A 27,388-nucleotide genomic window follows, 5' to 3' on the forward strand; every position below is an offset into this window, starting at 1 on the left:
TGCCATTTCCACCTGGCGCCTCAGCTGCACCAGCGTTCGTGCTGGACGTGCAGACCGCGTGAGACGACGCTTCATCCAGTCCCAAACATGCTCAATGGGGGACAGATCCGGAGATCTTGCTGGCCAGGGTAGTTGACTTACACCTTCTAGAGCACGTTGGGTGGCACGGGATACATGCGGACGTGCATTGTCCTGTTGGAACAGCAAGTTCCCTTGCCGGTCTAGGAATGGTAGAACGATGGGTTCGATGACGGTTTGGATGTACCGTGCACTATTCAGTGTCCCCTCGACGATCACCAGTGGTGTACGGCCAATGTAGGAGATCGCTCCCCACACCATGATGCCGGGTGTTGGCCCTGTGTGCCTCGGTCGTATGCAGTCCTGATTGTGGCGCTCACCTGCACGGCGCCAAACACGCATACGACCATCATTGGCACCAAGGCAGAAGCGACTCTCATCGCTGAAGACGACACGTCTCCATTCGTCCCTCCATTCACGCCTGTCGCGACACCACTGGAGGCGGGCTGCACGATGTTGGGGCGTGAGCGGAAGACGGCCTAACGGTGTGCGGGACCGTAGCCCAGCTTCATGGAGACGGTTGCGAATGGTCCTCGCCGATACCCCAGGAGCAACAGTGTCCCTAATTTGCTGGGAAGTGGCGGTGCGGTCCCCTACGGCACTGCGTAGGATCCTACGGTCTTGGCGTGCATCCGTGCGTCGCTGCGGTCCGGTCCCAGGTCGACGGGCACGTGCACCTTCCGCCGACCACTGGCGACAACAGCGATGTACTGTGGAGACCTCACGCCCCACGTGTTGAGCAATTCGGCGGTACGTCCACCCGGCCTCCCGCATGCCCACTATACGCCCTCGCTCAAAGTCCGTCAACTGCACATACGGTTCACGTCCACGCTGTCGCGGCATGCTACCAGTGTTAAAGACTGCGATGGAGCTCCGTATGCCACGGCAAACTGGCGGACACTGACAGCGGCGGTGCACAAATGCTGCGCAGCTAGCGCCATTCGACGGCCAACACCGCGGTTCCTGGTGTGTCCGCTGTGCCGTGCGTGTGGTCATTGCTTGTACAGCCCTCTCGCAGTGTCCGGAGCAAGTATGGTGGGTCTGACACACCGGTGTCAATGTGTTCTTTTTTCCATTTCCAGGAGTGTAGTTTTGTATATTCTAATCTTTAAATTCCTAGACAATATCAGTGGAAATTTCTTAACTCCGAAAAAGGAAGTGCCAGTTAATGGTGGTGGTTGAGCTGCAAGACGACGTACAATCTTCCTTTCCACCTATGATTATAATCAAGGGAGTTCGGTGGAGCAATGTGCTAAAGCATGAAAATCTTCAACATTCATTAGTAAAACTCTCTCTGAAAGACTGGATTAATAGTGATTTGTCTGTAGAATGGTTCAATTTTTGGGGGGGATGTCACCCCCCCCCCCCCCGATCGTCTTGTCATCCTCCTGATAGATTCTCAAGTATCGCATATTAACCCTGATGTCATAGCATTGTCTATTGTCAATCAAATTTTGTTGTTGACATTTCCCGCCCACACATCGCATTTGCTGCAGCCACTTGATGTGGGTGTGTATAAAACCTGGACCAGTACATGAAAAAAAGAATTCCGCTGATAAGCCGAACAGAAGCAACTTTCATATAGTTTTAAATCCAGAATTTATTCGGAGTTTTTGTGCGAATATCCAAAACGCCTTCAGAAAAGATGGAATTTTCCCATTCAACAGAAATGCAATTTCTGGAGAAGCTGCTGCTCCTTCACAGTTAACAAATAAGCCTGTTCAACCTACACAAAGTAGGCCCGTGGCACAAGACAAGGAAAAAGATCTGTTGACTCTGCTAACAGCAGCGATAAAATCCAATAGGCCTACTGTGAATCAGAAAAGAGTAAAAAAAGATTAGGGAGCGAAGAGTCTCAATAAAAAACTGCAACTAAAAGTATCTACATCGAAATCAGAGATCACAAAAACAGCTCGCAAAAAAGACAAGACAGAAGATGATTGGGTTTGTGGTACATGCCATAAATCTTGCTCAAGTCATGAAAGAAAAAAAAATGGAGCTAAATGGATCCATTGCTCGTTTTGCTTAACACCATACCATGTCCTTGGCTAGCATTCCGGCGCAGAGGGGGACGTTTATATGTGCGTCATGCGACAACTGTTCGAGGATTCAGGCATCGTAAGCAACAATGCCTAGCAGTGTGTTATAACAATAATGAAGACGATTTTCACTTTCATGATCATTTGTATTGTTAGTGTGTAAAAAAAGAAGTCATGCAATAAATTTGTTGTGAAATTACCGTAATTATAATTTATCACGAAATTAGATTACTACTATCGCAAAATTACCTAGCTGTGCCACGAAATTGCATACTTCTTATCGTTTAGATGCGGCAGTATTTATTCAGTAGCACTATTTAAATAAGAAATACAGTCTAAAACCGTTGTATTACGTCCGATTCCTGACAGGCAAGTATTCATAAAATAATAATTTCATAAACATCAGAAGTAATTAACAAAACAAATTTATCTCGAATGTATCTCCCTTTACCCTATCGTGATTTTCGTTGTTTATTGACTGTCAATTGTTGTTTATTTAAAGGAGAAATAGTATTACTGATCTGTTCTTATGCATATGTGCTAATCACATTGTTGCATTTATGTATGGCCCTACGACAAGTTCTGTCATATATGGTATGGTACTTGATATCTGCATTTTCAAAATGATCCGTTTTCGTGATTTATAATATTGGACACCTGTCAAAATTATATTTATAGATATTTAAATAGGAAGATATCATTGATTCGTTCTTGTGTGCATGTGTTAAAAGAACAATTACTTCTATCAGAGAGTAAAACAGCTTTGTTCTTCATGTGCACTGAGACGTCCATTCTGCGAGGCCTGGTGTCTGTTTAACAGCTGTACTGCGTTTTCATACTGGAGGCTCCGGATTGTGCAGAGTAGGTTATGAAACCACACACGGGGGCGGACAGAAGCCCAGAATACCAAAGTAGGCACACTCAGAAGGCATACCGCCGTTTTGTAAACACAAACGACTACCAATGAGAAGCCAGTCGGAGAAAATAATAAGGTGCTAGTTGCGCTTCAATAGATGCACAAGCTACGAATACTCGACTGAGACAAGTAAGCCGCTCGTGCAAAGTAGCTTTCACAACTGTCATGCCAGAAAGGCACGCGAGTATAGTATCTTCTAAATTATCAGACTCCATATTTGATCCTTTTCATCTTTGGTTTGTAAATGATGTTTGGATGAAGGGCGTGGCTTTCGGAGATTGTCTGTTTATGTTTACAAAAGTTGAAATCCCTGCTTTACTGTAGGTGACACGAGAACCACAAACAATCAGAAAAATAATAATAAATAAAATGGAGTTGTAAAAGAGAAAGTATGATGTTCTGAAATTAAAATGGCAGTTCTAGAGAACTATGTTCGTCTTTTAGAGAAAGATTCAAAGCTTGTTTTGAGCGCGTGGAAAGCTTTCCAGATTATATTTTATACAGTTATATTCTTCTCTGGAATTGCAACAAGTTATTGTGTCAGTGGTATAACAGAAAGTTTTGCAGGCAACTGTTTCCTATTTAGCAACGTTACTTTTCTGCATAATGGGAACACACAAAATGAGTCTAGAAAGTTGCATTTACCAATTGATGCTGAAAAGACTTTATGGGGTAAAGATTCTACTTGCGAATTCTGTCAGTATGTACCTGTTGCAGCAGTTATATTTTCATTGGTGTGGGCCACTTTGTTTATGATGTGTGGTAAAGGCGGGAAAGCAGTATCAGGGTAAGCAGTAACACTTGGAGGATGAATATTATTTTTTATCTAAGTTTGTATTTAATCAAGTTTTACAATTTTTAGGCTCCCACAGCCTTGGCGGATAGTATTCCCTGCATTTGTCTTCAACGTGATATACTTCGTTATTTCTCTTGTCGCCACAATACATCTCGTTAATGGAATTGATACTTTCTGCCTCAATTTTATAGAGAATAACGGCGTGGCACAGTACGTATTTTTGCAATAATGACAATAAGATGGAATAAGTTATTAGAACCTATTGTAATGGTACTTTAAGCCGCCTTTCCAATGAGAATGAACGAAAAGTGCTTTGAACTGTATTGCATTTACTCAAATCACTCAGCAATTGTGAAATACATTTTGCTCACAAACAGTAGATTTTTTTGTGTGTTACTGAGTTAGGTGTTCAGCAGCAGATAACAATATGCAGTGTTGACTGCTTTCATTGCTGTCTGTTTTCTGTAATTTCAGTTGCAGTGTTCTGACAAAAATAGACTTGGCTGGTAGATCAGGACAGCTGACATATGACTTGATGGTGTTCTCAAAGGTAAAATTAAATAAAATTACTGTCGAAATCTAGGTGCATCTTATTAAATATTGAGAACTGTGTTTTATTTTAAAGGAACTGTAGGATAACAGTTTTTTACCTGCACCATTTTGGTGATAAATTCTTATAATGGCTATAAAGAACACTTTAATTGTTACCATTTAATAATGTTTATCCATATCTCTGATTAAGTGACCATCAAAATCACATATTGGGAACAGGAGACACTCCATAGGAATTTTTAGGATGTGCTACCAACATTTTTCCAAATAAACTAAATTTTTAAAGCTTCGTCAGCAAGATCAGAATGGATTCACAATTTAGTGTCATAGTAGTATAAACTGCAAACACTGATTTTTTTTTTTGTTTCCTCCCTGGAATCCTGTATTCATATTGTTCAACTAACTTAGCATGCTTGGATTGAAATCTGCATATTTCCCTTTGAAACATCTTTTCTGTAGAATTTATCTAATGTAACTGATGAAAAACTGAATGAGCAGTTAATTTCAAACATTGTGTTTAGACAAAATTCAAAGATTGTTGTTATGTATCTCAATTTCTGTCACATTTTTGGAAGTGGTTTACGAATTCTATAATTTTGCATTTGTATTATAAGTTTATCAGGTTTGAAAGGAAAATTACTCATAATTTGGGCATTATATGTATCAACATGCTCAAAGATGTCATTTTTTAAGTAATCTTCAGTGCCAACCTCATCATCTCAGAGTAGCACTTGCAAACCTATGTCTTCAATTATTTGCTGGATGTGTTCCAATCTCTGTGTTCCTCTACAGTTTTTGCCGTCTACAGCTCCCTCTAGTATCATGGAAGTCATTCCCTGATGTCTCAACAAATGTTCTATCACCTTGTCCCGTCTGCTTGTCAGTATTTTCCACATATTCCTTTTCTCTCTGATTCTGCACAGAACCTCCTCATTCCTTACTTAGCAGTCCACCTAATTTTCAACATTCATCTGCAGCACCACATCTCAAGTGCTTCGATTCTGTTCCGGTTTTTCCACAGTTCATTCTCAGAAATTTCTTCTGCAAATTAAGGCCTATGTTTGATGCTAGTTGACTTCTCTTGTCCAGGAATGCCCTTTTTGCCAGTGCTAGTGTGCTTTTGATGCCCTCCTTGCTCCGTCCATCATTGGTTATTTTGCTGCCTTCATCTACTTCGTGACCATCACTCCTGATGCTAAGTTTCTCTCTCTTCTCATTTCTGTAACTTCTCATTACTTTTGTTTTTCTTTGATTTACTCCCAATCCGTATTCTGTACTCATTAGGTTGTTCATTCCATTCAGCAGATCATGTAGTTCATCTTAACTTTCACACAGGATAGCAATGTCATCAGCAAATCGTATCATTAATATCCTTTCTCCCTGAATTTTAATTCCACTCGTGAACCTTTTTTTGTATTTCCAGCATTGCTTCTTCGATGCACAGATTGAACAGAAGAGGTGAAAGACTACATCCCTGCCTTACACCCTTTTTAATCTGAGCACTTCGTTCTTGGTCTTCCACACTTAGTAATTCCTCTTCGCTGTTGTACTCGATATTACACTTCTGTAGCGGCACTGGCATTTAAGATAGGAAAAGGTTAGCTTCGGCGCAGTATTTCAGAGCATACAAGTTACAGCCAGATGCAGGCCTGTTGACAGTAAGTTACGCTTCCAGCAGTTGCATAGTAGAATGGAGGCCACAGGGCTGTAGACCCACTGAAAAGTGTAAACGCAGTGATTTGCATGGTGCAAGTTATGGTCAGAAGGGGCCCACTGGCCCATCCCGGATGTTATGAGTACACAACTCGAAATGGTGCGTTAGCAAAACAGAGGCGTGCAGCCACATATAAATAGGTGCTGGTTCACTGTCAAGGTATTCAAGTGTGATAGCTCTCCTGTATGGCGGGGCGTTTGACACCACCAGCTATGCACAGCAACAGATGGGGCACCAGTGTTCCAATCCACAGCAGGTTGCAGGTTCGACCCTCTGAGGCCAACACGGGGTCCGCAGACAGCCAGTGGTGGGCCAAGGCTTGTTACTACGGGCAGTCTTGTTGGCTCCCAACACATGCCAGAGCATCCCGAGGCGAGGGCCGCAGATTCGGACGTCAGATTGCGGGTGTTTGTTGTCACCGCTTTCTTAGCCACACCGGCGAGGAAGCATGCTGCGGGTCGCCTTACAGTTTCCTGTGAGCGGCACTGAGACAATGGGGACGGAGGCCGCTGAGTCAGCTGCTGGCGCAACCTGATGTTGTCACAACTCTGTGGCTGTACAAGGCCGACACACAGCAGTGCACTTCTCGGGTCTCTAAAACAGCCATTCCAGGCCAAGCCATTTCACAGACAGCGAAATGAGGTCCTCAGCATTGCGTGACCCAGTGACTCAGACCGAGAGGAACAGGGGCACTGTAACTGGAAAGAATAAATCACTTGGGAAACTGGGACAAGTTTTCATATGGCTCATCCTGACACCCCATCCTCGTCCAACATACGCTCTACATTTGGTGTCAGAATAGCGAGCGTTGGCCGTACAGTACAACCTTCAGCCCACCCCCTGCATTACAGTCGCAAAATGTCGTGAGTGTTGACCCTTTTTTTTTTTTTCTTCCAGAATAAGTGTTAGCGTGTTTGGGGCATTGAGATGATGTTTTTATGGCATTTGATTACTTTTGTATTCGGTTGAGTATGATGTTTTGTATATCTCCTCCTTTTACATCATTGCCTAAAACATAAGATGAGATACTGAGCTGTAGGAAGTCAGTTTATTTTTGTAGTTAAATGTTTGGTTTCTGTGGGATTATATAGGTTGAAATGGGACTAACTGGGAACAAAAGTACACAATGGTAGAGTCAGGGACGCGAGGTTTGTCGGAACCAGAAGCGGTACGGATTTTGTTGGAAAAAGAGGCACAATTGACAGCAGACAATATGCAGTTGAGAAGTGAATTAACATCTAGGAGTGAGCGGGAAACCGCATCTGATCAGGCGTTTTTGCTTTGCCTCAGCAGGGGATTGGTCCAATCGCCACAAGTTTGATTATTCCGTTTTCCAGCAAGGCATCTGAGGATGTGCGTTCATTTGTGGAAAACTTGGAAACTTCAGCTGTGATGAATGGTTACTCTGATGAACACTTGTTACATGTAGCCAAGATTAGATTAACGGGTGAAGCGAAGACATAAATAAGGTGTTCTGAGGCCTTAAGGAAGGCGGGACAGCCTAAGCAGTTGAAGGAGGGGCTTTTACAGAGGTACAAGAAACAGAATAGCACTTGGTATTTCAGGACAGAATAGCGCTTGGTATTTCAGGGAGAGGTTAAGTACAATGACGAAGCGGCAGGGGGAGACAGTAGAGAAATTTGTGGACAGGATAAGAGAATTTAATGGGTATACTTAATAGTTGGGTTGGAACATTGAAGCAAATTGTGTTCTGTTGCAGGAGGCCGAGCAAAGGGAACTTGATGTATTTTTGAGGGGGTTACTGCTGAAAGTGTGTGAAGGGACACCGAAAGATTTGTATTCGGCTGGCAATCGAGTGTTAGGAAATAGACGTGGCAAAGGGGGTATGTGATAGACAAGAATTGTTTACAGCGGGAATAAAATGTTATAAGTGTGGTTGTATGGGACACATGCAGAGGCAGTGTACCCAGTCACCAAGGAATAGAGGAAGGGGTGGAAATCAGCAGCGTGGCCAGATTTCTTGCATCAACATGTCAAAATTGACTTTTGACAACAAACTGTGGAACTTGGTAGAATGTTATTTCAGCTAGGGGAAATTGTTGTTGATGTAGAGCTATCGCGAGGGGCATTCAACATAATGAACAAACCAGTGGAACCGGTACATTAGCATTAAGGCTTAATTCACATGAGAGTGTGTCTAATGGCACCTGGAAGTCGCTTTGGGTAAGTGTAGAGTCAAATCTACCTGTGGGTACGGTATGTGTTATTGAACCATTGGAGGATAATGAATTTTTGGATCCATTAGGTTGTTTTGTGAAACATAGTATTGTACGCATACAAGAGGGAAACGATGGGTGAGTAGTCTTCATGGACGTGGATAATTTTAGTGCTGTAGATGCGAATTTGAGAACAGGAGTTTCAGTAGCGAATTTGGATGTACCAGATGATGAAGACTGATGTTCAAGAGGTAGGCGTAGCGATCAACCACTAACTGCTGATAGAACTGTATTGCATAACAAAGTTAAGCATTTGAAAGGAGAAGAAAAAGAGCACATGGAAGAATTGTTGTTGGAATTTAAGGATTTGTTTTTTCCGTGAGGGTCGTTACCTACAACTCCATTGGTTCTACATAGGATACCAAGAGGCAACAAAGCACCTGTTTACCATAAACCATACAGAATACTGAGGTAATTACAGCAGATTGCGGAATATTTCATTGATCAACGGCTTGCGGACGGTATTATAGAGCATGGTAATAGTTGCTGGGGAGCAGACATTGTCGTTGTGCCTGTGGATGGAACTAAGAAATACGGGTTCTGTTGTGACTACTGATACTTCATTAATAAGACAGTAACAGACGCATACCCCATTCCAAACGTATCAGAGAATTTGGATGACTTAGGACAGTGTCAGTACTTTTCTATGATGGATTTGACAAGTGATTATGATCAGTTTTAGGCGGCTCCAGAGAATCCTCCTAAAACGACTTCCTCTACTGCAGTACATCAGAATGCCATTCGGTTTGAAAAACCCTCCAGCAATGTTTCAGAGGCTGCTAGACAGTGTATTAAGGAATTTGAAACCACGGCAGTGTCTTGTCTATTTGGATGACGTTACAGTGTTTTCAAGTAGTATGGAGCAACATAGACAGCAGGTAAGGGAAGTTTTTATGAGGTTAAGAGCAGCTCAGTTGACATTGAGCCTGGAGAAGTGTTAATTTGCATTAGAAGAAGTGAGATATTTAGGTCATATCATCAGTAAGGACAGAGTGCTAACAGATGCAAGGTTGGTGCAGGCTGTAAGGGATTTTCGGGAGCCAAAAACAGTTAAGGAAGTGCAATCATTAGTCGGAATTTGCAATTTCTATCGAAAGATCGTGAAGGGTTTTGACGCAATTGTTACAGAAGCGTGTGAAATTTGAATGGAGAGAAGAGTGTCAGAAAGTGTTTGACAAACTGAAAGAAGTGTTAACATCAAGTCCGGTTCTTGTGTTTTCAGATTCTGAAAAGGAATTTATTCCAGCATGCGATGCATCGAATCAAACATTAGGGTGTGTTCTTAGTCAGGAAATTGATGGGAAAGAACGTCCTGCAGCCTATGTGTCTAAATGTGTCTAGGCAGTTGAATGCAGCAGAGAGGAATTACTAAACAACAGAGCAGAAGATGCTTAGCGTAATCTGTGGAATCACATATTTTAAATGATATTTATATGGGAGAAGATTTCGGGTAGTGACAGATCATGCTGCTTTGAAGTGGTTGTTGGGGTTGAAGGTTCCGTCCGCTAGACTCGCTATGTGGGCTGTGAGGCTTAGTGAATTTGACTACAAGGTGGTGCACAAGCCTGGGAAGAACCACAGTAATGCGGATGCACGGAGTAGAAAGGTGGCAAAAGTAGAAGTCATAGGTTGTGACCTAGCAGTCTGGCAAGAATTACAGGACGCTGACAATGATTGTAAATTGTATTGGACACAGCCACAATTTAATATGTACGACAGTCTTCTGTGCAGGGAAACAAAGTTAGGGCCAAGGGTAGTAGTGCCAGCGAAACTGAGAGATGAGGTTTTAAAGGAAGCACATGAGCGCATGTTATCTGGTCATGGTGGGTGTAGACAACACCGACTCAAAGGAAGGCCTCGGCGCTTGTTGGTGACGTCACGTCAGCTAGGCACGGCGAACGCCAGGTCTGTTGTAGGCAAAAATGCCGAGGCATGCGTATCGCTATAAATCTCTTATTTTTGCACAAAATGTTTGGTATTGTTTTGGATTCTGCAGTTTCATTTAGTTGAAAGATTTTCTTACTATCGCAAAGCTACAAATGAAGATCATAGTTCTGTATTACTGAATCCTGTCAAAACAAACGTAGATCAATATGAGAAGACGCTTTGCCCCATTGCAAGCTTCAGAAATTTTACATTCAAGTAACTATATTTACTTGATCCATTTTGTTATCAAAACTTAACCCAACCCCCTTACAATGAAATCGTTTCTTTTATTTATTTATTTTCGTTTGACATCATCGCTGGAAATATGAACTAATTTACATGTGTAAATGTCCAACTGTTGCCAGTCATTAGATTACAGTCATTTTCAACAAAATCAACTCTAAACAGGAAACAAAATAGCTTCATACATCGAAAATACTGCTGAGCTTAAACTTTTTTAAACGTGCACATTAGAAAATATAAATATTCCCCTCTTGCAACTGAAAGGAGAAACTTTATAAGATAAAAAAATTTATTTGATAAAACAGGTATCTCTCTTTTGCCTCTTCTTCTGTCCCCCGCCCCCTCCCCCAACGTGTACAATTGCAAGATATTTCATTAACATTCAGTGCTCCTCACCCCATAGTCAACCAAGGTACCTAAAGAAGAGCACCAATATGTTCACAGTTTCTTGTAAAAGCAACCCAGTACAAACGTAACTTCCTCATATTTACAAGTAAGGTAAAGAAGCACGAATTCTGTTGCTCCTGGATCATGAAGTTGTTTTTGTATGTCAATCCTTAAAACAGGTGGAAATTTAAGTTCAGGAGTACACTATTTGTTAAGAAGTGTAATGAATTGCACAATTACTTGATTGCAGAAATCTCTCAGAACAATGTGTGTTGGTCAACTACCGTCAATAGTTTCACATTTTCCTGTGTCAGGGAGGGAGACACCACCATTATGAGTATGCCTGCAACAGACCTGGCGTTCACCGTGCCTAGCTGACGTGATGTAACGAACAAGCGCCGAGGCCTTCCTTTTGAGTCGGTGTTGATGTAGAGTGATGAATAGGAGGGTGGCGGAGGGGTTTGGTGGAGAGGTAGGAAAGTGGATGTGGATCAGTATATCAAAAATTGTATACCATGTGCACAGAGAGCAGATTTGAGTCAGAAACAGGTACATCTACAACGATTGCTGAAAGCGACATGTCCATTTTCTTTCTTGGGAATTGATGTCTTAGGACCTTTCAGTTGAACACCATTGGGGAACAGATTCGTTCTGACAATAATAGACCATTTTTCAAGGTGGAGGTGGTGGCTATGCCAAATTAACAGGCAGCAATGTCGCGCAAGCGTTTGTAAATAAATGGATTTTAAAGTTTGGTATACCGGAGACAATTATTACTGACCAAGGGACCAACTTCATGTCGGATTTAATGGAGGAACTGTGTAAGTTGTTGAACGTAAAGAAGTTGAGGATGAGCGCATTGCATCCACAGGTGAACGGAAGGACAGAACAGGTACATAGAACAATCTGGAAAATGCTGAGTTTTTATGTGGATTCTCATCACTGTCAGTAGGACGAGTATTTGAAGCATATTTTATGCGCATACAATGCAACAGTCCATACCAATACCTGTTTGTCTCCATATGAGGTAGTGTACAGGCGAAAAATGCCATCACCGTTTGAGTTAGTGAAGCCACAGAAAGGAAGGACCGGTGAATCTCTACATCAATTCGTGAGAACAATTTTGGATGTTTGGAAACGGGTACAAAATGTGAATACAAGGGCTTTGGAAAAGCATGAAGATGCAGTGAAGCGGAAAGGATGTTTAACATGGTATAGAGTAGGGCAATGGGTAATGCTATCCAGACCGTATACGCCAAAAGGGAAAACAAAAAAGTTCGTCACGAAGTATCGAGGCCCATACCAAGTAGTGGAAACCACATCCACTGTTAATGTTGAGCTTCAGCTGCCAACTAGAGCAACGATAGTACACATTCGGCGGTTGCAGCCATTTAAGGGTTCTCCCGATGTGATTCCAGGCATGTCACAGGAAGGGAAGAGGAAGAAAGAGTGAGTGGGGAGAGGTGTTAAGTGCAGGGAAAACCAGGTAGATAGAGTACACCATGACGCACCGTATGCTTTGTGATCCAGGAAGTAGTAGAGTATTTTTAGTTTTTTTTGTTTTCTTGTTATGTGTCATTGGGTTTAGGTAGATTAATTAGGCATTGTATTTTCCTATGTTGTATGTGTTTTCGAGTATTGTAGCCTGCTAGGGACTGCAGTCTTTTTGAAGAGGGAGGAAGGCTGATGGTGATCCCTGTCCTCATGCCAGCGAAGTGGGGGAGCACTGAGCAAGTTTGTAGAAGTAAAAACTGAGGAAGTATTGCTGATCTCGGCAGTTAACAACCAGTACGCCGAGATGACAAGGGAGGAATTACAGAGCTGCCATAGAGGGAAGGTAATGGTATGTCCAGCCAGGGTGATAAGCACCAATCTGGACATGTGCATGGTGCAGTTATTTTTAGCCAGGAGGGAAGAAATAGACTGTCCAAGGGACATCATGGAGCCAAAATCGAGCTTGCAACGGGTCGGGATGCATTGGATCTTCTCCACCTACGAAAAATTAATAGTAGTAGCAAGTTGTTTTGAGCAGGGAGTATTTGCTGAAGCGAAACATATAGAGCTCAAGGGGAGCAAAATTTTAATCAATGGAACTGCGTGTAACATAATAGGACCAACCTTCCATCTGCCAGCATCAATTTCAGGAGTCACATAATTGAATGTTACACAGCCACACTGTACTGACCAGAAGCAACTTTAGAGTTTTTGCCAAGATAGAATCTGACCTTGTTAAATCAAACTCTGGAGTCAGGTCTGTTGAGATACGTAAACCAGTTCATTTCAGAGCAAGAGGGGCATACATCATCCAAACAGCTCGTGCAGCATGTCGCTCAATGTAGGGAAAGGCAACGACAAGTAATGATCATTTTGAGCACCTCTGTGCCAAGTGCCATTGCAGCCTTAACTTTGTTGTGTGTTGTTTTCATTCCGATCAGGTGGAGATCCAATTCCAAGAGGGAACTGATGGTAGTCCAAATCTCAGTGGATTGGATACCGAGGGCGTAATACGGGTAGGTAAGGGGTTGATCTAGTATTAAGTGGAATGGTCATCCAGTAAGGAATTTTTACGTTTTGTCTCATGTCATGTGTTTAAGAGGACTAGACCACATCGAAGTTTTCTAATAGTAGCAGTAAATATGTTCTAAGTATGTGCCGACCCAAACAAGTTTAAGAGTAGTTAGAGGTTGAACCAGGGACTGCGTCTTTTTGAAGGGGGAATAATGTAGTGGCACCACCATTTAATGTAGCGCCACTGTATAAGGTAGGAAAAGGTTAGCTTTGGTGGACACAAATTACAGCAAGGCTGTTGACAGTAAGTTACACTACCGGCGGTTGCAAAGTAGAATGGAGGCCACAGGACCGTACACGCGCTGAAAGGAATAAACATAGTGGTTTGCATGACACAAGTTACGGGCAGAAGGGGCCCACTGGCCCAACCCGGATGTTATGAGTACATGACTCAGAGCAGCGTGTTAGCAAAAAAGAGGTGCATAGACATGTATAAATAGGCGCTGGTTCACTAACAAGGCATTCAAGTGTGACAGCTCTCCTGGATGGCGGGGTGTGTCAGCCCACCAGCTACATGCAGCAGCAGTTGGGGCGCCAGCGTTCCAGTCCACGGCAGCTTGCTGGTTCGACCCTCTGAGGCCAACACGGGGTCTGTAGCCTGCCAGTGGTGGGCCACGCCATGGCTCGCTACTGGGGGCAGTCTTGTTGGCTCCCAACAGACTGGGAGGAATGTGGGCACTGTAGCTGGAAAAAATAAACCAGTTGGTAAACACGGACGAGTTTAATATGGCACATCCTGACAGCCCATCCTCGTCCAACATCAATCTACACTTCTCTCTCTCTATAGCTTACCCCTACTTCCCATGGTTTCTTCGCAGTTATTTTCTTTGTACCTATGTTTTTCTTTCCAACTTCTGTGATTGCCCTTGTTAGAGATGTCCATTCCTGTTCAACTGTACTGCCTACTGAGCTATTCTTTATTGCTGTATCTTCAAGTGTATCTTGCTCGCCATTGCTTATTGATTCTTCCTGACTAGTCTCTTAAACTTCAGCCTACTCTTCATCACTACTACATTGTGATCCGAGACTGTATCTGCTTGTGGGTATGCCGTGCAATCCAGTATCTGATTTCAGAATCTGTGTCTGACCATGACATAATCTAACTGAAATCTTCCTGTATCATCCAGCCTTTTCCAAGTATATCTTCTCCTGTTGCAATTCTTGATCAGAGTATTCGCTATTACCAGCTGAAATGTACTACAGAATTCAGTTAGTCTTTCTCCTCTCTCTTTCCTTGTTCGAAGCCCATATTCTCCTGTAATCTTTCCTTCTTCTCCTTTCCCTACAACTGCATTGCAGTCCTCCATGACTATTAGAGTTTCATATGCCTGGCTGGTATTTTGCATTATTTTAAAATTGTCAAGCACCATAAACAGTTTCATTTTTACTTTATACACTAGTTTTCATTTTTTCCGCACTTTTTTGGTGCCCTCTTCTTGATTTTGCCACCTCCAATAATTTAACTCTTTGACAACAAGCTCCCTTTCTATTCAGTACACAGCTTTTATGTAGTTCACAGTAGACTGAAATGCTATTTCCTCTAAAATGTTTTTCTTGCTTTGGATGCCATCACTAAAAAATGAAACGGTAGCATAAACACTATTAGCAAATACATTTCTTTTACCAAGATGGTTGTCAGCAACCTTTCCGCTACACAGTTTTTAAAACTCACAATGAGTTCCAACATGAAGACATTTTTCTACATCTATACTCTGCAAGCCACCATGAGGTGCATGGCAGAAGGCGTGTCCCATTGTACCAGTTATCAGGGTTTCTTCCTGTTTCATGTATGGAGCCCGGGAAGAATAATTGTTTGAAAGCATATGTGCGTTAAATAGTTATTCTAATCTTATCCTCATGGTTCCTGTGTGAGTAATACATAGGGGATTGTAGTGTATTCCTAGAGCCATCATGTAAAGCCAATTCTTGAAACTTTGTTACAAGACTTTTTAGGGATAGTTTACATCTATTTTCAAGACTCTTCCAGTTCTGTTTCTTCATTATCTCTGTAACATTCTCCCATGGGTTAAACTAACCTGTGGCTATCCATGCTGTCCTTCTGTGTATACATTCAATATCCCCACTTAGTCCTGATTGGTACGGGTCCCACACATTTGAGCAATATTCTGGAAGGGGTGACACAAGTAATTTGTAAGCCTTCTACTTTGCAGACTGATTGTATTTCCCCAGTATTTGACCAATAAACCAAAGTCTACCACCTGCTTTACCCACAACTGAACCTATATGATCGTTACTCTCAGGTATTTGTATGAGTTTGCTGATTCCAACAGTGGCACACTGATGCTTGGTCATAGGGTACTACTTTTTGTCATTTTGTGAAGTGCACAGTTTTAGACATCTCTGAACATTTAAAGCAAGTTGCCAATCTTTGCACCACTTCAAAATATTATCAAGGTCAAGATTAATGCAGCTTCTTTCATATAGTATTTCATTTAGATAACTGCACCATCTACAAAAAGCCTGTTGTTATTATTAATATTGCCAGCAAGATCACTAATATACAACACGAATGGCAATGGCCCCAACACACTTCCCTGGGACACACCCGAAGTTACTTCTACATCTGACAATGACTCTCCATCAAAGATAACATGCTGTGTCCCCCCTACCAAAATGTCCTCAACCTAGTCATAGATTTCACTCAATACCCCATATGATCGTACTTTTGACAGTAAGCACAGGTGTGGTACTGAGTCAAATGCTTCTCGGAAATCAAAAAATGCAGCATCTCTTTGAAAGCCATGATCCAAAGCTTTCAATATGTTATGTGAGAAAAGTGTGAGCTGGGTTTCACGTCAAAGATATTGGATGTTCGTGTTGTTGATCACTTCTACGACCCTTCTGGTAGACAGGTGTGACCTGTGCCTTTTTCCAAGAACTGGGCATGGTATTTTGTTTGAGGCATCTATGATATAGTTAGAAGAGGGACTAAGACAGCTGGAAACTCAGTATAGGCTCTGATAGGGATTCCATCGGGTCCTGGAGCTTTCTTCAGTTTTAACAATTTCAGCTTTTTCTCTTTCAAGTGGTATGATGATCGAATTGGGGCGATTCTCCTGGGTTTTCCTTTGTAAAGGAACATTTGAAAATGGAGTTAAGCATTTCAGCTTTTGCTTTGCTAACCTCAATTTCAGTTCCTATCTCATCCACTAGGGACTGAACACTAACTTCAGTGCCACTAACAGCCTTTACATATGATCAGAATTTCTTCGGGTTCTGTGAAAAATCATTTGACAATATTCAGCTATGGTAGCCATTGACCCACATTGCTCTTGTGACAGCCCAATTTGTTTCATTCAGCATCTCTCTATCTGTGGGACTACGCTTTGTGTTACATTTGTTATGCAGGAGTCTCTGTTTCTTTAGAAGTTTCTTTACAGTTACTGTATACCATGGAGGTTCCCTCCCATTAGGGACTGTTCTATTGGGTACATACCTATCCAGTGGTTGTTCAACTATTCTTTTAAACTTGAGCCATAGTTCCTCTACATGCACCTGCCCTATGCTGAAAGTTTCAAGTTCCTCATTGAGATATGGCACCACTGATTTTTTATCTTGTTTACTGAACATGTCTATCTTTCTGCTTATTTTTATTGTCCTTTGCACTTTGGTAGTCATTGTTGCCACAACCAAGTTATGGTCACTGATACCAGTTTCGACGTGGAGGTCGTCAAAGAGCTCAGGTCTATTCATCAATATTATTTTCATTTGAAAGGTTGCCGAATATTGGCACAATGCCTTTGATTACTGCTATTGATAAAGGATGCCTGTATTGATTTTATTGGTAAAAACAAATTCCCTTCTTAGAGCATTTGGTAGTAATTTCATTCTTGAAAGGTTGCAGACTTTTACCTCTGGTGTGACAGTTGTTGAAGCATACTTTGCCATGCATTTGCTGCCCTGATAACATTGTTTATGGCTGAAGCAGTGCATTCTTGGCTTATTGTGTGGTAATATATCACAGATGTGCATAAAACAATGCAGTGAAGTTAAATACAGAAAACCACATTGCCAAGCTTTGAGAACAGAGAATGAATGCAAAATAATTTATCGCCATAACAGTGGAAAACAGTAGTGATATTGAAAGTCCTTTATTCCATGCAGGCCACCTTCTGAGGAAAATATCCTTTATCTCCAAATTTAAGGGGGAGAAATATTGTGATATTTGATGGGAGAGCTCTGAATGAAGAAACGTGGCGCTGCATCTTGGTACACGTAAGACAAAATAACATATCCTAAATTACATCATGTGTGTGTTATCTGTCTACATCTGTTCTGTGTAAACCATTGTGAAGTGTATAGCAGAGGGTTTCTTCCTATCCCATTCTCATATATGGCACAGCAAAAATGACTGTTTAAATGCTTCTGTGCATGCTGTAATTTATTTAATCTTGTCTTCGAGGTCTCTGTGGGGGTGCAATGCCTAGGGGGGGTTTATTTATCCCTAGATTCATCCCTTAATACTTGTTCCTGAAACTGTGTAAATAGGATTTCACAGGATAGGTGGCACCAGTTTTCAAGCATTTTTCACGAAACGTTTTTCAGCATCTCCATATCGCTTCCCAGGTATCAAACAAACCTGTGACCAAATGTATAGTGCTTCAATGCATACAGTCAGTATCACTTGCAAGTCCTGTTTTGTGCAATATATTCGAGTGGGTTGCAAGAGTGTTTTGTAAGCTATCTCCTTTCTACACCGAGGGCATTTACCCCAGCAGGTTAACAATGCTCTAAGGTCTACCACTTCCCTGGGTTTTGTGATCATTCTAGTTTTGGCTGATTGATTTGATTTAATCAGAGACACAAAATAACAATGGTCTTAGCCCCCCTCCCCCAAAATTGCTTACATCGAAACTAAGTATATTGTGCAGTTTCTCTCCCTCTCAATCTAATAAAAAAGCTCCAGAAGAGTGGTAGGAGACAATTTTCTAGGTCTTTAGGAATGAATGCACTAATATTCTGTGTCTTTGGCTCCCAGTGGTTTGCACAGGGAATTTAAATGTGGTTCTGTTTCATCCTCCACACCACATAGTTTGCACGTGGGGGCTTTTCTCTCTAAATATACATCATGTGTAGGTATTTCTAAAGTTTCCATCTCCAATGGTTAGTCCTACCATGATTAGGTAGGAAGCTCCCATGCTGGAAACTATTGTATAGTCAGCTGGTACGTACTTGACAATTCTTATATTTACCACATTCATGATATTAGCTTGTGGTTCAGATTATTCTAAATGTTTCCAGTTTTTTTAACCTTTATACTCCTGCCGCTGCCTCCAGTGTAACCTAAAGACGTAATGTAGGCATGACCAGTGTGGTCTCCATACCAGCAGTGGATATGCTGCCTTCCCAAGCTCCTTAGAACCCACCTTTTGTTCTGCTTTATTTCACCACTGTGCAGCCCTATATTATCATCATAGGTCATATTATAGGGGTGTACACTGATCAGCCGGAACATTATGACCACCTACCTAATTGCCAATATGTCCACCTCTGGCATGGATAACAGTGACGACGCATCATTGCATGGAAGCAATTAGGCCATGTTAGGTCGCTGGAGGAGTTGGCACCACATCTGCACACACAAGTCACCTAATTCCCGTGAATTCAGGGAAGGGAGGTGATGAGCTCTGGCATCACATTGTCACATCCCAGATGTGTATGAGTGGGTTCAGATCTGGTGAGTTGGGGGGCCAGCATATCAATTGGAATTTGCCCCTTATCTTGTTGAAAAATGCCACTGCTGTAGAGAAACATGATCATTATAAAGGGATGTACATGGTCTGCAGCCAGTGTACAATACTTTTTGGCTGTCATGGTGCCTTGCATGATCTCCACTGGAGTCATGGATACCCACATGAATGTTCCCAAGAGCGTAATGAAGCCACCACCAGCTTGTCTCCAAACTGCAGTACAGGTGTTAAGGAGCTGTTCTCCTGGACAATTCTTGCTCTCCCATCGGCATGATGAAGAAGGTATCGGGATTCATCAGGCCATACAACACTCTGCCACTGTGCCAATGTCCAGTGCCAATGGTCACGTGCCCATTTCATTTGTAGTTGCTGATGTCGTGATGTTAACATTGTTACAAGCATGGATCATCGGCTGTGGAGGCCCATTGTTAGGAGTGTTTGGAGCACTGTGTCAGGGTGTCTATGATCCGGGAAAAACCCGGGAATTTTTTTGAATTCTGGGAACTTTTCATTGTTTTTGTTCTCAGTTAAATTTTTGTAATTTTGACTGGTAAGAACCAATACTCTAACAAAGGATATTACTGTATCCTGCTACAGCAGGATAATACTGCAGCAATAAAGCATGAATGAGAGAAAAAACTGAAATAAAACTTAAATTGCAAAGGAAATGCGCCATATACAGCAACTAAACAGATTGCTCATATAAGCGTCTGCCAACAGCAAAATTTGTCAAAGGCTTTAGGAAGACTATGGAATGCTTCGTAACAACAAATTTCCTCCGACGAGCATGACGTCACAACTGTTAACATTAGATTTGTTTTAGCAGTTATGAGTGGGATCATGCGCAGTCGCGTAGTACCTTCTTCCGCTTGTGGCTACAGAAACATGGCTGTTGGCTGTGTAAGCAATCGCAGCAAAACAAAAAGGCAGCTAGGTGCTACCAGAAAAAATTTTAGTGGTGCACCCAAGCTGCCAGATTGTGCAGCAGCCATGGATCTAGGAGTGGGGGGGGGGGGGGGGGGGGAGCGGGGCAAATTCATATTCTTGAGGAAAAAACCTTGTTTCACAAAGCGCCTAGCATCCAGCGCATGTTGGTCTATCGATTATTCGTATGACTTTGAAACGTGCCCCTGTCGGTTTTTGAACATTGTTGAACACATTCTAAGTTGATTTCTGAATGAATCATAAGTAGATTTGTGAATGCATGCATAGTGTACGTAATGTCTCTGTCAGTGTAATCCTCATCGTATCTAGAAATAAACTTTCCTGCAGACAAAAGGGGCTATACGAGCTGAGCAGAGCATAGTCGAACGAAAGAAAGCCAACCACTGTCTGATTATGTGGTTGATTGGGTTTGTGAACGATGAGCATTGTTATGATTACCAGAGAAATCCATAGATTCAGACTACCAGAGTGCGAATAAACTACTAACAGGAATAACAGGTAAGAAAGATTATGTATTATCTTCACGGTGTGCCCAAGAAAATGAAATTTTGACAGAAAATTTTTGGCCAGATCGATATACTAGCAAGGGCCAGTTGTACAGTCTCCGGCTAGCAGCCGCTTTAAGGTCTATTCTGGAAGTAGCGCGGAAAACGAGTTGTACGATCACGTAATAACGCCCAACCTGAGAATAATTGCGGGATAACTAAACTGGTGATTCTGGCAGAGTTAGTCAAGTTAACCGGCAAATAAGCTTTGACACTGGCAGGAATAGATACAGAATTAGTGATGACAACATTGTTTGTTAGAACGAGGGAGGAGAAGAAACCGTGACATCACTTAAATTATGCAAGAATATGACGATTTCAAATTTATAAAAAAATTTCGCACTACTACTTTTCGATCTCATGCTTGAGAAACTGGAGCATATGAATGAAGTGTAAAGCTTTTTTGCTTGTTGGAGGCCTAATAGGCATTTGATATTGGTACTTTGTGAATTATATTTTGCCATGTTATAAAAATGACAATTTCTGCCAAAACAGTCTCGTTTATTCGGCATATGTTACAATTGCTGCAATTTTATAAAGGCCTATTTTGTTTTATCTCGCAGACAGTGACAAAATATAGGTAATCAGGTCGAGAAACCACACCAGTCTTGGGTCTATTTGTAATTACAGCTTTTTCAGTATTAGACAGCAACATTTCAATTTTTCGTGTAGCAAAACGTTTGACGAACTTTGATGAGGTAACAGATCCTTTCGCAGAAAGGAAAGCACGCCATGTAAAGCTGTGGCAAGATTAGAGAGAAAAAATTATAGGAGCTAAGGATTGAAGAAATGTGTACTGTCTTGCTTGTCTCTTCTCTTTACTGGTTCTATGTATCCTATACTTAATTTTATGTCACACAAAGCAGCAAGTTGTTAGCTAATAGGGAATAGAGTGTGCAAATTTTCTGATTTAAAAATAAATAAATAAAGAGGGCAGGATGTCAGACCAGCCGACTAGTAGCAGGAGAGGCACCATATGACATTTTAATTTCCACTTTCCTGAATATAGTTTGGTGGCATCCAGTACAAAATATACACGTTTCAATTCCACAGACCGAAATACAGTGACGTGCGATAGAAGAATGCTGTGTGAAGAGGTGTGGCGCTGCCCTTTGGCACACTTAAAATCAGATAACATGTCTTACAATTCCTCGGACACGTATGTTTTATGTATCAGACTCTTCAGAAAGATGTGCGCTACAAAATGAACATATTTTTGAAAATTCGATTTTTTTAAAATTTTTGTCATTCTATCTCAAACGCTATACTATTGCCCCGGCTCGGAAATATCGTAGATGCGGGTGTGATGCGCAGAGGAGTCTATGTTATAATAGGGAAGTGGGTAGTCTCAACGTGACATGTGTTTACATTTAGTGATTTTGTTGTTTCCTCTTTGTCTACTGCACTTACGTCAAATGAAAACAAAATTGATTTTTTTGGACGGGAGCTATCATGTGAATTAAAATACATTTACATAATTACGGAAGGCTAAAATACGTTATTGGTTTCAGATTTAATTTGATTTCCACCTTTCTGATAGTCAAGCATTAATTGCCATGCAGAACAATGAAGTTATTTTTATCGGTCTGCTGAAGAAATTTTCTTTTATTAATGTTTTTCACCAAGGCAGTCAATATATTTGCAACAAAGGGTTTAATTTCAAACTATTGGCTAGTTTCAACTGTTTGGTGCATTTCAAGTGTACTTTTTCATCTTCTAGCACGTATGGCATTATGCCACAACAAAGAACCAGACATGAGATAACAAAGTACTGGTACCCAAGGAAATTTACATCCCGAAACCACACTGAAAAGCTTAATATCAGGTCGATGCCTACTTCACTGGGAATCTGGGACTCATTTAAAAATCAGCTCTTTGATGACAAGCCATGTAGAAGAACTTATCGCCCAGAAGATCACACTTTTGTGTCGTTATTAAAAAATTTATGGCACATTTGTGTGATATATCTTAAAATGTAATACATGAATAAAAGACCAATATTATATGTGAAAGCTTAGCTTCTCTTTCAGTGTATTGGCCTGAGAGACCAATATTATATGTGAAAGCTATGTTTTTCTTGCAGCAACATTATATATATGAATTTAAACCATTAACTTTTCCTGTTCGTGTGTTTGCGCTACTTAACATGATGTTTCTATTGGCTGACTACATCACGTGTCCGAAACTCTGAATATCCGCTGTCATCGGCTAGCGAGATCACATGACATGAGCTATGACTGGCTTACAAATACGCATCGAAATCTCGATTTCAATGCTTCAGAAAATAACATGCGGTGTTTGGTGGAATTCAAATTTATACTTTCGTAATATGAAAATATGCAGTGTACATGTTACTGCACATCAAACATCTTTCCAAAAGGTGTTTTTTCCCCTGAGTTTCATTTTCTAAAGCGCCGGGGAATTCTACACCCATGTATAAAACCATAACCACTCAAAGGATTGATAAGTTATACAGTTCCGAGAAAAAATATACTGTCAATTAACAGGGAAAAACTATGTTCCACCCGGGAGAAAGTGTATTTTTAACCTGGAAATCCGGGAATTTTTTTTCCTTGTCCACGTATACACCCTGTGTGTGTTCAGACACACTTGTACTCTGCCCAGCGTGAAAGTCTGATGTTAGTTCTGCCACAGTTCATTGCCCGTCCTGTTTTACCAGTCTGTCCAGCCTACGACATTCGACATCTGTAATGAGGGGTAGTCGCCTAACCCCATGACGCCTAGACGTGGTTTCCCCATATGTTGAAGACACTCGGCATAGCATTCCTGGAACACCCGACAAGTCGAGCAATTACTGAAAACCTCGTGACGAGCCTTGCTCAGACTCTAATAGATTGTGTACTTCTCCATTCCACAGACAGCACTCTCACTGATACTATATGCACCATGCGCGTCTCTGACTAGCAGTCGTTCCTTGCCATGTGATGCTGGTATCACCTGAACAGGTTTATATTGATGTATGTCAGTGGTCATAATCTTCTGGCTGATCCTTGTGTATCCAGTAAATGATCCTGGAACTTAGACCCCCAGTTTTTACCGTAGGCACTTCCAAGTGCACATGAGAGCACCTTTTTCCTTGAAACTTACATTCTGTATGTGAGGTGGCCATGTTAGTTTTGCGTTAAGGATTACTGTTATGTACACTATCCTCTCTACTGGTAGAATTTCATTGTAGAGCTTAAGATTCCAACATGTGTCCTGGTTTTGCTTCTTTGTGAATGGTTCTACAAGAGTTTTCCTGGGACTAACACTTAGATCCTGTTTCCTACACCAGTTATGCACAATGTTCAGCTTGTGTCATGCCATTGTTCTAATGCTACTTGGAGATTTGCCAAGTATTACTGTGACTAAATGAACTAAGTATCCTTGGCAAAAGTAACCTCTGTCATTTCATTCTTTAATGAGTTCATTCACTACTACATTCCACAGTAATTGGGGACCAAACCCTACCTTGATTGCCATTTTCACATCCATTGTGGTGGCTTCTGCCTATAATGTACCCAACATGGTCTTAATCCTCTTACATACAACAGTCTTAATCCAATGCTCTTCCGCATTGTAACTCTGGATTCAAAGCTCGTTTTGCCAAACATTTCCTCAATATCCAGGAAGATGCAGAGAGCAATTCCCCCGAAGTGTATACCTCTCCCTTTTTTTTTTTTTTTTTTTTTTTTTTTTTTTTTTTTTTTTTTTTTTACCTTCCCAGCAAGTTGGTTGAATGCTGTTTTGTTTGATGTGCCTGACTGTGTGTGTGTGTGTGTGTGTGTGTGTGTGTGTGTGTGTGTGTGTGTGTGTGTGTGTGTGTGTGGGTGGGTGTGGGTGTGTGTCCGTCCGTGTGGGTGTGTGTGTGGGTGTGGGTGGGTGGGTGTCAGTTTTCATGTAGAGAAACCACAACTAAGCTCCATTCCCTAATGTGCACACCAACCATTTTTTTCTAATATCTTTAAAGAAAGGAGGACAGACTAATTGATTGTTTATCCTAAGCATTGATATGATCAATTATCCATGACTTTGGAATGAAAACAATCTTCACTGTCCTCCAGGCATCAGGAATGACTCCTGTTGCTAGACTGGCTCTATACAATCTGTGTAGTAGTCTGATTAATCTGTCTCCTGCAAATAGCAGCAGAGCCAGAAAGTTACTGTTTGGACTTGATGGCTTGAATGCTTGAAACATTCCCAACACCCACTGGATTTTCTTGAAATCAACACTCGGGCAGATTCCCATTTCTCTCATCGGTTTAGAGACTGGATCTCGATTTGTATCTTCTGCCAGAGTGCATTGAGGGACATGAGTCTTGTGGGCTATTCTTATATACTCATTGTCTTCCTTCTCTAGTGTGATTTCGGGATTTGCTGTTATTCTTGTGAGCTTTTTGTGAAATTTGTCCCTTACAGTTGTACCTTGCATCTTCTCACAGAATATCTTCCAGGATGATTGCTGCACTTGCTTAATAGCAAGATAGTATTCGACAATGGCCTCCCAATATTTTGCTCATTTTCCTTTCCTTCTTGCAAAGTTTAACAGTCTTATTACCTGCTTCCTTTCCAATTCAGTATTATTTTTCCACAAAGGTACATTCCTCTTTTAGCTCTTCTTGGTGACTGGGCGATTTTCTAAATATGGAATCGCGATGGTAGATGTCATTTCATTTGCTATTTCCTCTGAATCTAATGGATTTGCTATTGGAGGTCTAACTTCAGATAAATGTGAGTTTAGGTCTTTCCAAATATAAGTCCCTGTCTGTTTTTCTAGAATTCCTATGAGATACAGTTTCTTTAACACCCATTTCAGCCCCAAACTTAACACCTTTTGCTATGGTGAACTTCTGTAGAAGTTGGGAGTGAACATGCCACTCAGCCGGTGGACTGCTGCAGCAGTCCAGTGTCACCCAGCCGGTGGACTGCTGTAGCAGTTCCACCTCACATCATCACTACGCTCAACTTCTGTGGAAGTTTGACCTATGAACCATCTAGCGGCTTTGTTCAAAGTCTGTAGTTAACACCAGAGTCACTAGATGGCAGTTGCATACTGTTTCGAAGCATTGGTTTCGCTAGAGTTGTGCTGCTTATTTCCTGCCTTGTTTCTAATCTGAAGTGTCGTGTTGCTAACCTCAGTTAGTTTCTACTAGAAATGATACGGCAGATAAGTGATATACTGTGGTGGAAGCTCTTTCTCTTATACTGGGTAGTGACTTTGAAGATGAAAGCAAATCATCATCCGAATCTGACGATGAACATGAAACACTTATTGTAGTGCTTCTACATCAGGTACACGGGCTACTCCAGCTGTTCCATTGACATCCCCAGACTTGGACTTGCGCACAGACCGACATACAATATCAAAAACGTGTGTGTTTTGTATAAATATTTTCCTGAATAAATATATAATATAAAGTCCAATAATTGCGATAATACTAAGAGTGTGAGAGTAGGAGAGAGTAGCGCCACGGTGAGCACGAAAAATGCGCCGTACAGCGGACACTGCCGGCGGGACTGGCACTCATCCACAGCGTATGACACAACAATCGCGGCATCATCATGAAAGAGTTAATATTCTTGTGTAAGGATGGCTCCACTGCCTTATGCCATTGTTTGACAAAACTACCTATTAAGATGGGCCCAAAGTTTATGTCAGATACTTCTTCCCTCATATTCCTGAAGGGTGGTTCCTTACCTCTCTTAAAGATCTCTTAGGTTGCTCTACAATAGGTATTCGAGTAGGTAGCCACCTCCAGAAAGGAGGAACACTGTCCTTGTAAGGAAGGTGAGCCGAGGCCAGTATAATTTTTTTCATGTTCCCTTCCACATGCTGTTTCATCATCATCATCATCTTCTTTTCCTGGTGCCTTTGTCCAACAGTGTCACAGGGTCGGCATGGCTATGGTCAGATTTGGCAGGGTTAATTTAAGGGGCGGCCGGATGCCCTTCCTGTCGCCATCCCGTTACGTGAATGATGACGAGCATGATGAAATGATGAGGACAGCACAAACACCCAGTCTCCGGGCAGAGAAAATCCCCAACCTGGCTGGGAATCGAACCCGAGACCCCGTGATCAAGAGGTAGCAATGCTAGCCACTAGACCACGAGTTGTGCCAGTTCCTCCAAGATCTGATATGACCCCCCTTATATAAACCAGCTTCTTTGATCAGAGCCACATCACCATACTGCCTTCCCACAAGACTTCTCAAAGTGATAGTTGCTCCTTTACTGAGCTGCAAGTTATCTGCAACATTTCAAGCTGCTAGCATGCTGCCATTGCTGCTTCTCATGTCCTTAATCACCCTGACAGTAAGTAACCTGAAAGAACCCAAGGTCGCCATTTCATTTTATGTGCCAACCCCCAAATTGGTGCACCCAGTTATTTGTATTGGTTGACTGGTTCGAGTTGTGACTCACTGACATTGTAGTCAGAGGATATTATGTTCAGTATGTGAAGTGCACAGTTTTACATTTAAGCAAGTTATGGACTACACATCACTTTGAAAAACTTATCAAGGTATTATTGAGTATTTATGCACTGTTTTTGAGATAGTACTTCATTATAGATGACTATATCATCTCCAAAAACTGTGAGGTTATAATTAAAATTGTCTTTCAGATCATTAATATACAACATGAACGACAAGAGTTCCAGTGAATTTGGTTGGTGCATGCCTAGAGCTACTTCTCCATCTTTTGATGACTTTCCATCCATGATAACCTGCTGT

The 27,388-nt window shown here is 41.6% G+C and overlaps 1 protein-coding gene across 2 annotated transcripts in view; it reads left to right on the forward strand.

Moving 5' to 3' along the window:
- Positions 1 to 3,015: 3,015 nt before the first annotated feature.
- The window catches only part of LOC126183589 (uncharacterized), a 66,881-nt gene continuing 42,508 nt past the window's right edge, over positions 3,016 to 27,388 (forward strand). The window contains exons 1-3 of one of the 2 annotated variants that reach the window (XM_049925698.1): positions 3,016 to 3,820; positions 3,896 to 4,039; positions 4,304 to 4,379. In XM_049925698.1, the coding sequence (XP_049781655.1) occupies positions 3,444 to 3,820; positions 3,896 to 4,039; positions 4,304 to 4,379 (597 nt within the window). In that variant the 5' untranslated portion in view covers positions 3,016 to 3,443. The remainder of the gene's footprint in view (positions 3,821 to 3,895; positions 4,040 to 4,303; positions 4,380 to 27,388) is intronic. The other variant, XM_049925690.1, reaches the window with a different exon arrangement.

This window comes from Schistocerca cancellata, chromosome 1 (genome assembly GCF_023864275.1).
Source record: "Schistocerca cancellata isolate TAMUIC-IGC-003103 chromosome 1, iqSchCanc2.1, whole genome shotgun sequence".
In the NCBI taxonomy this organism is placed as follows: domain Eukaryota; kingdom Metazoa; phylum Arthropoda; class Insecta; order Orthoptera; family Acrididae; genus Schistocerca; species Schistocerca cancellata.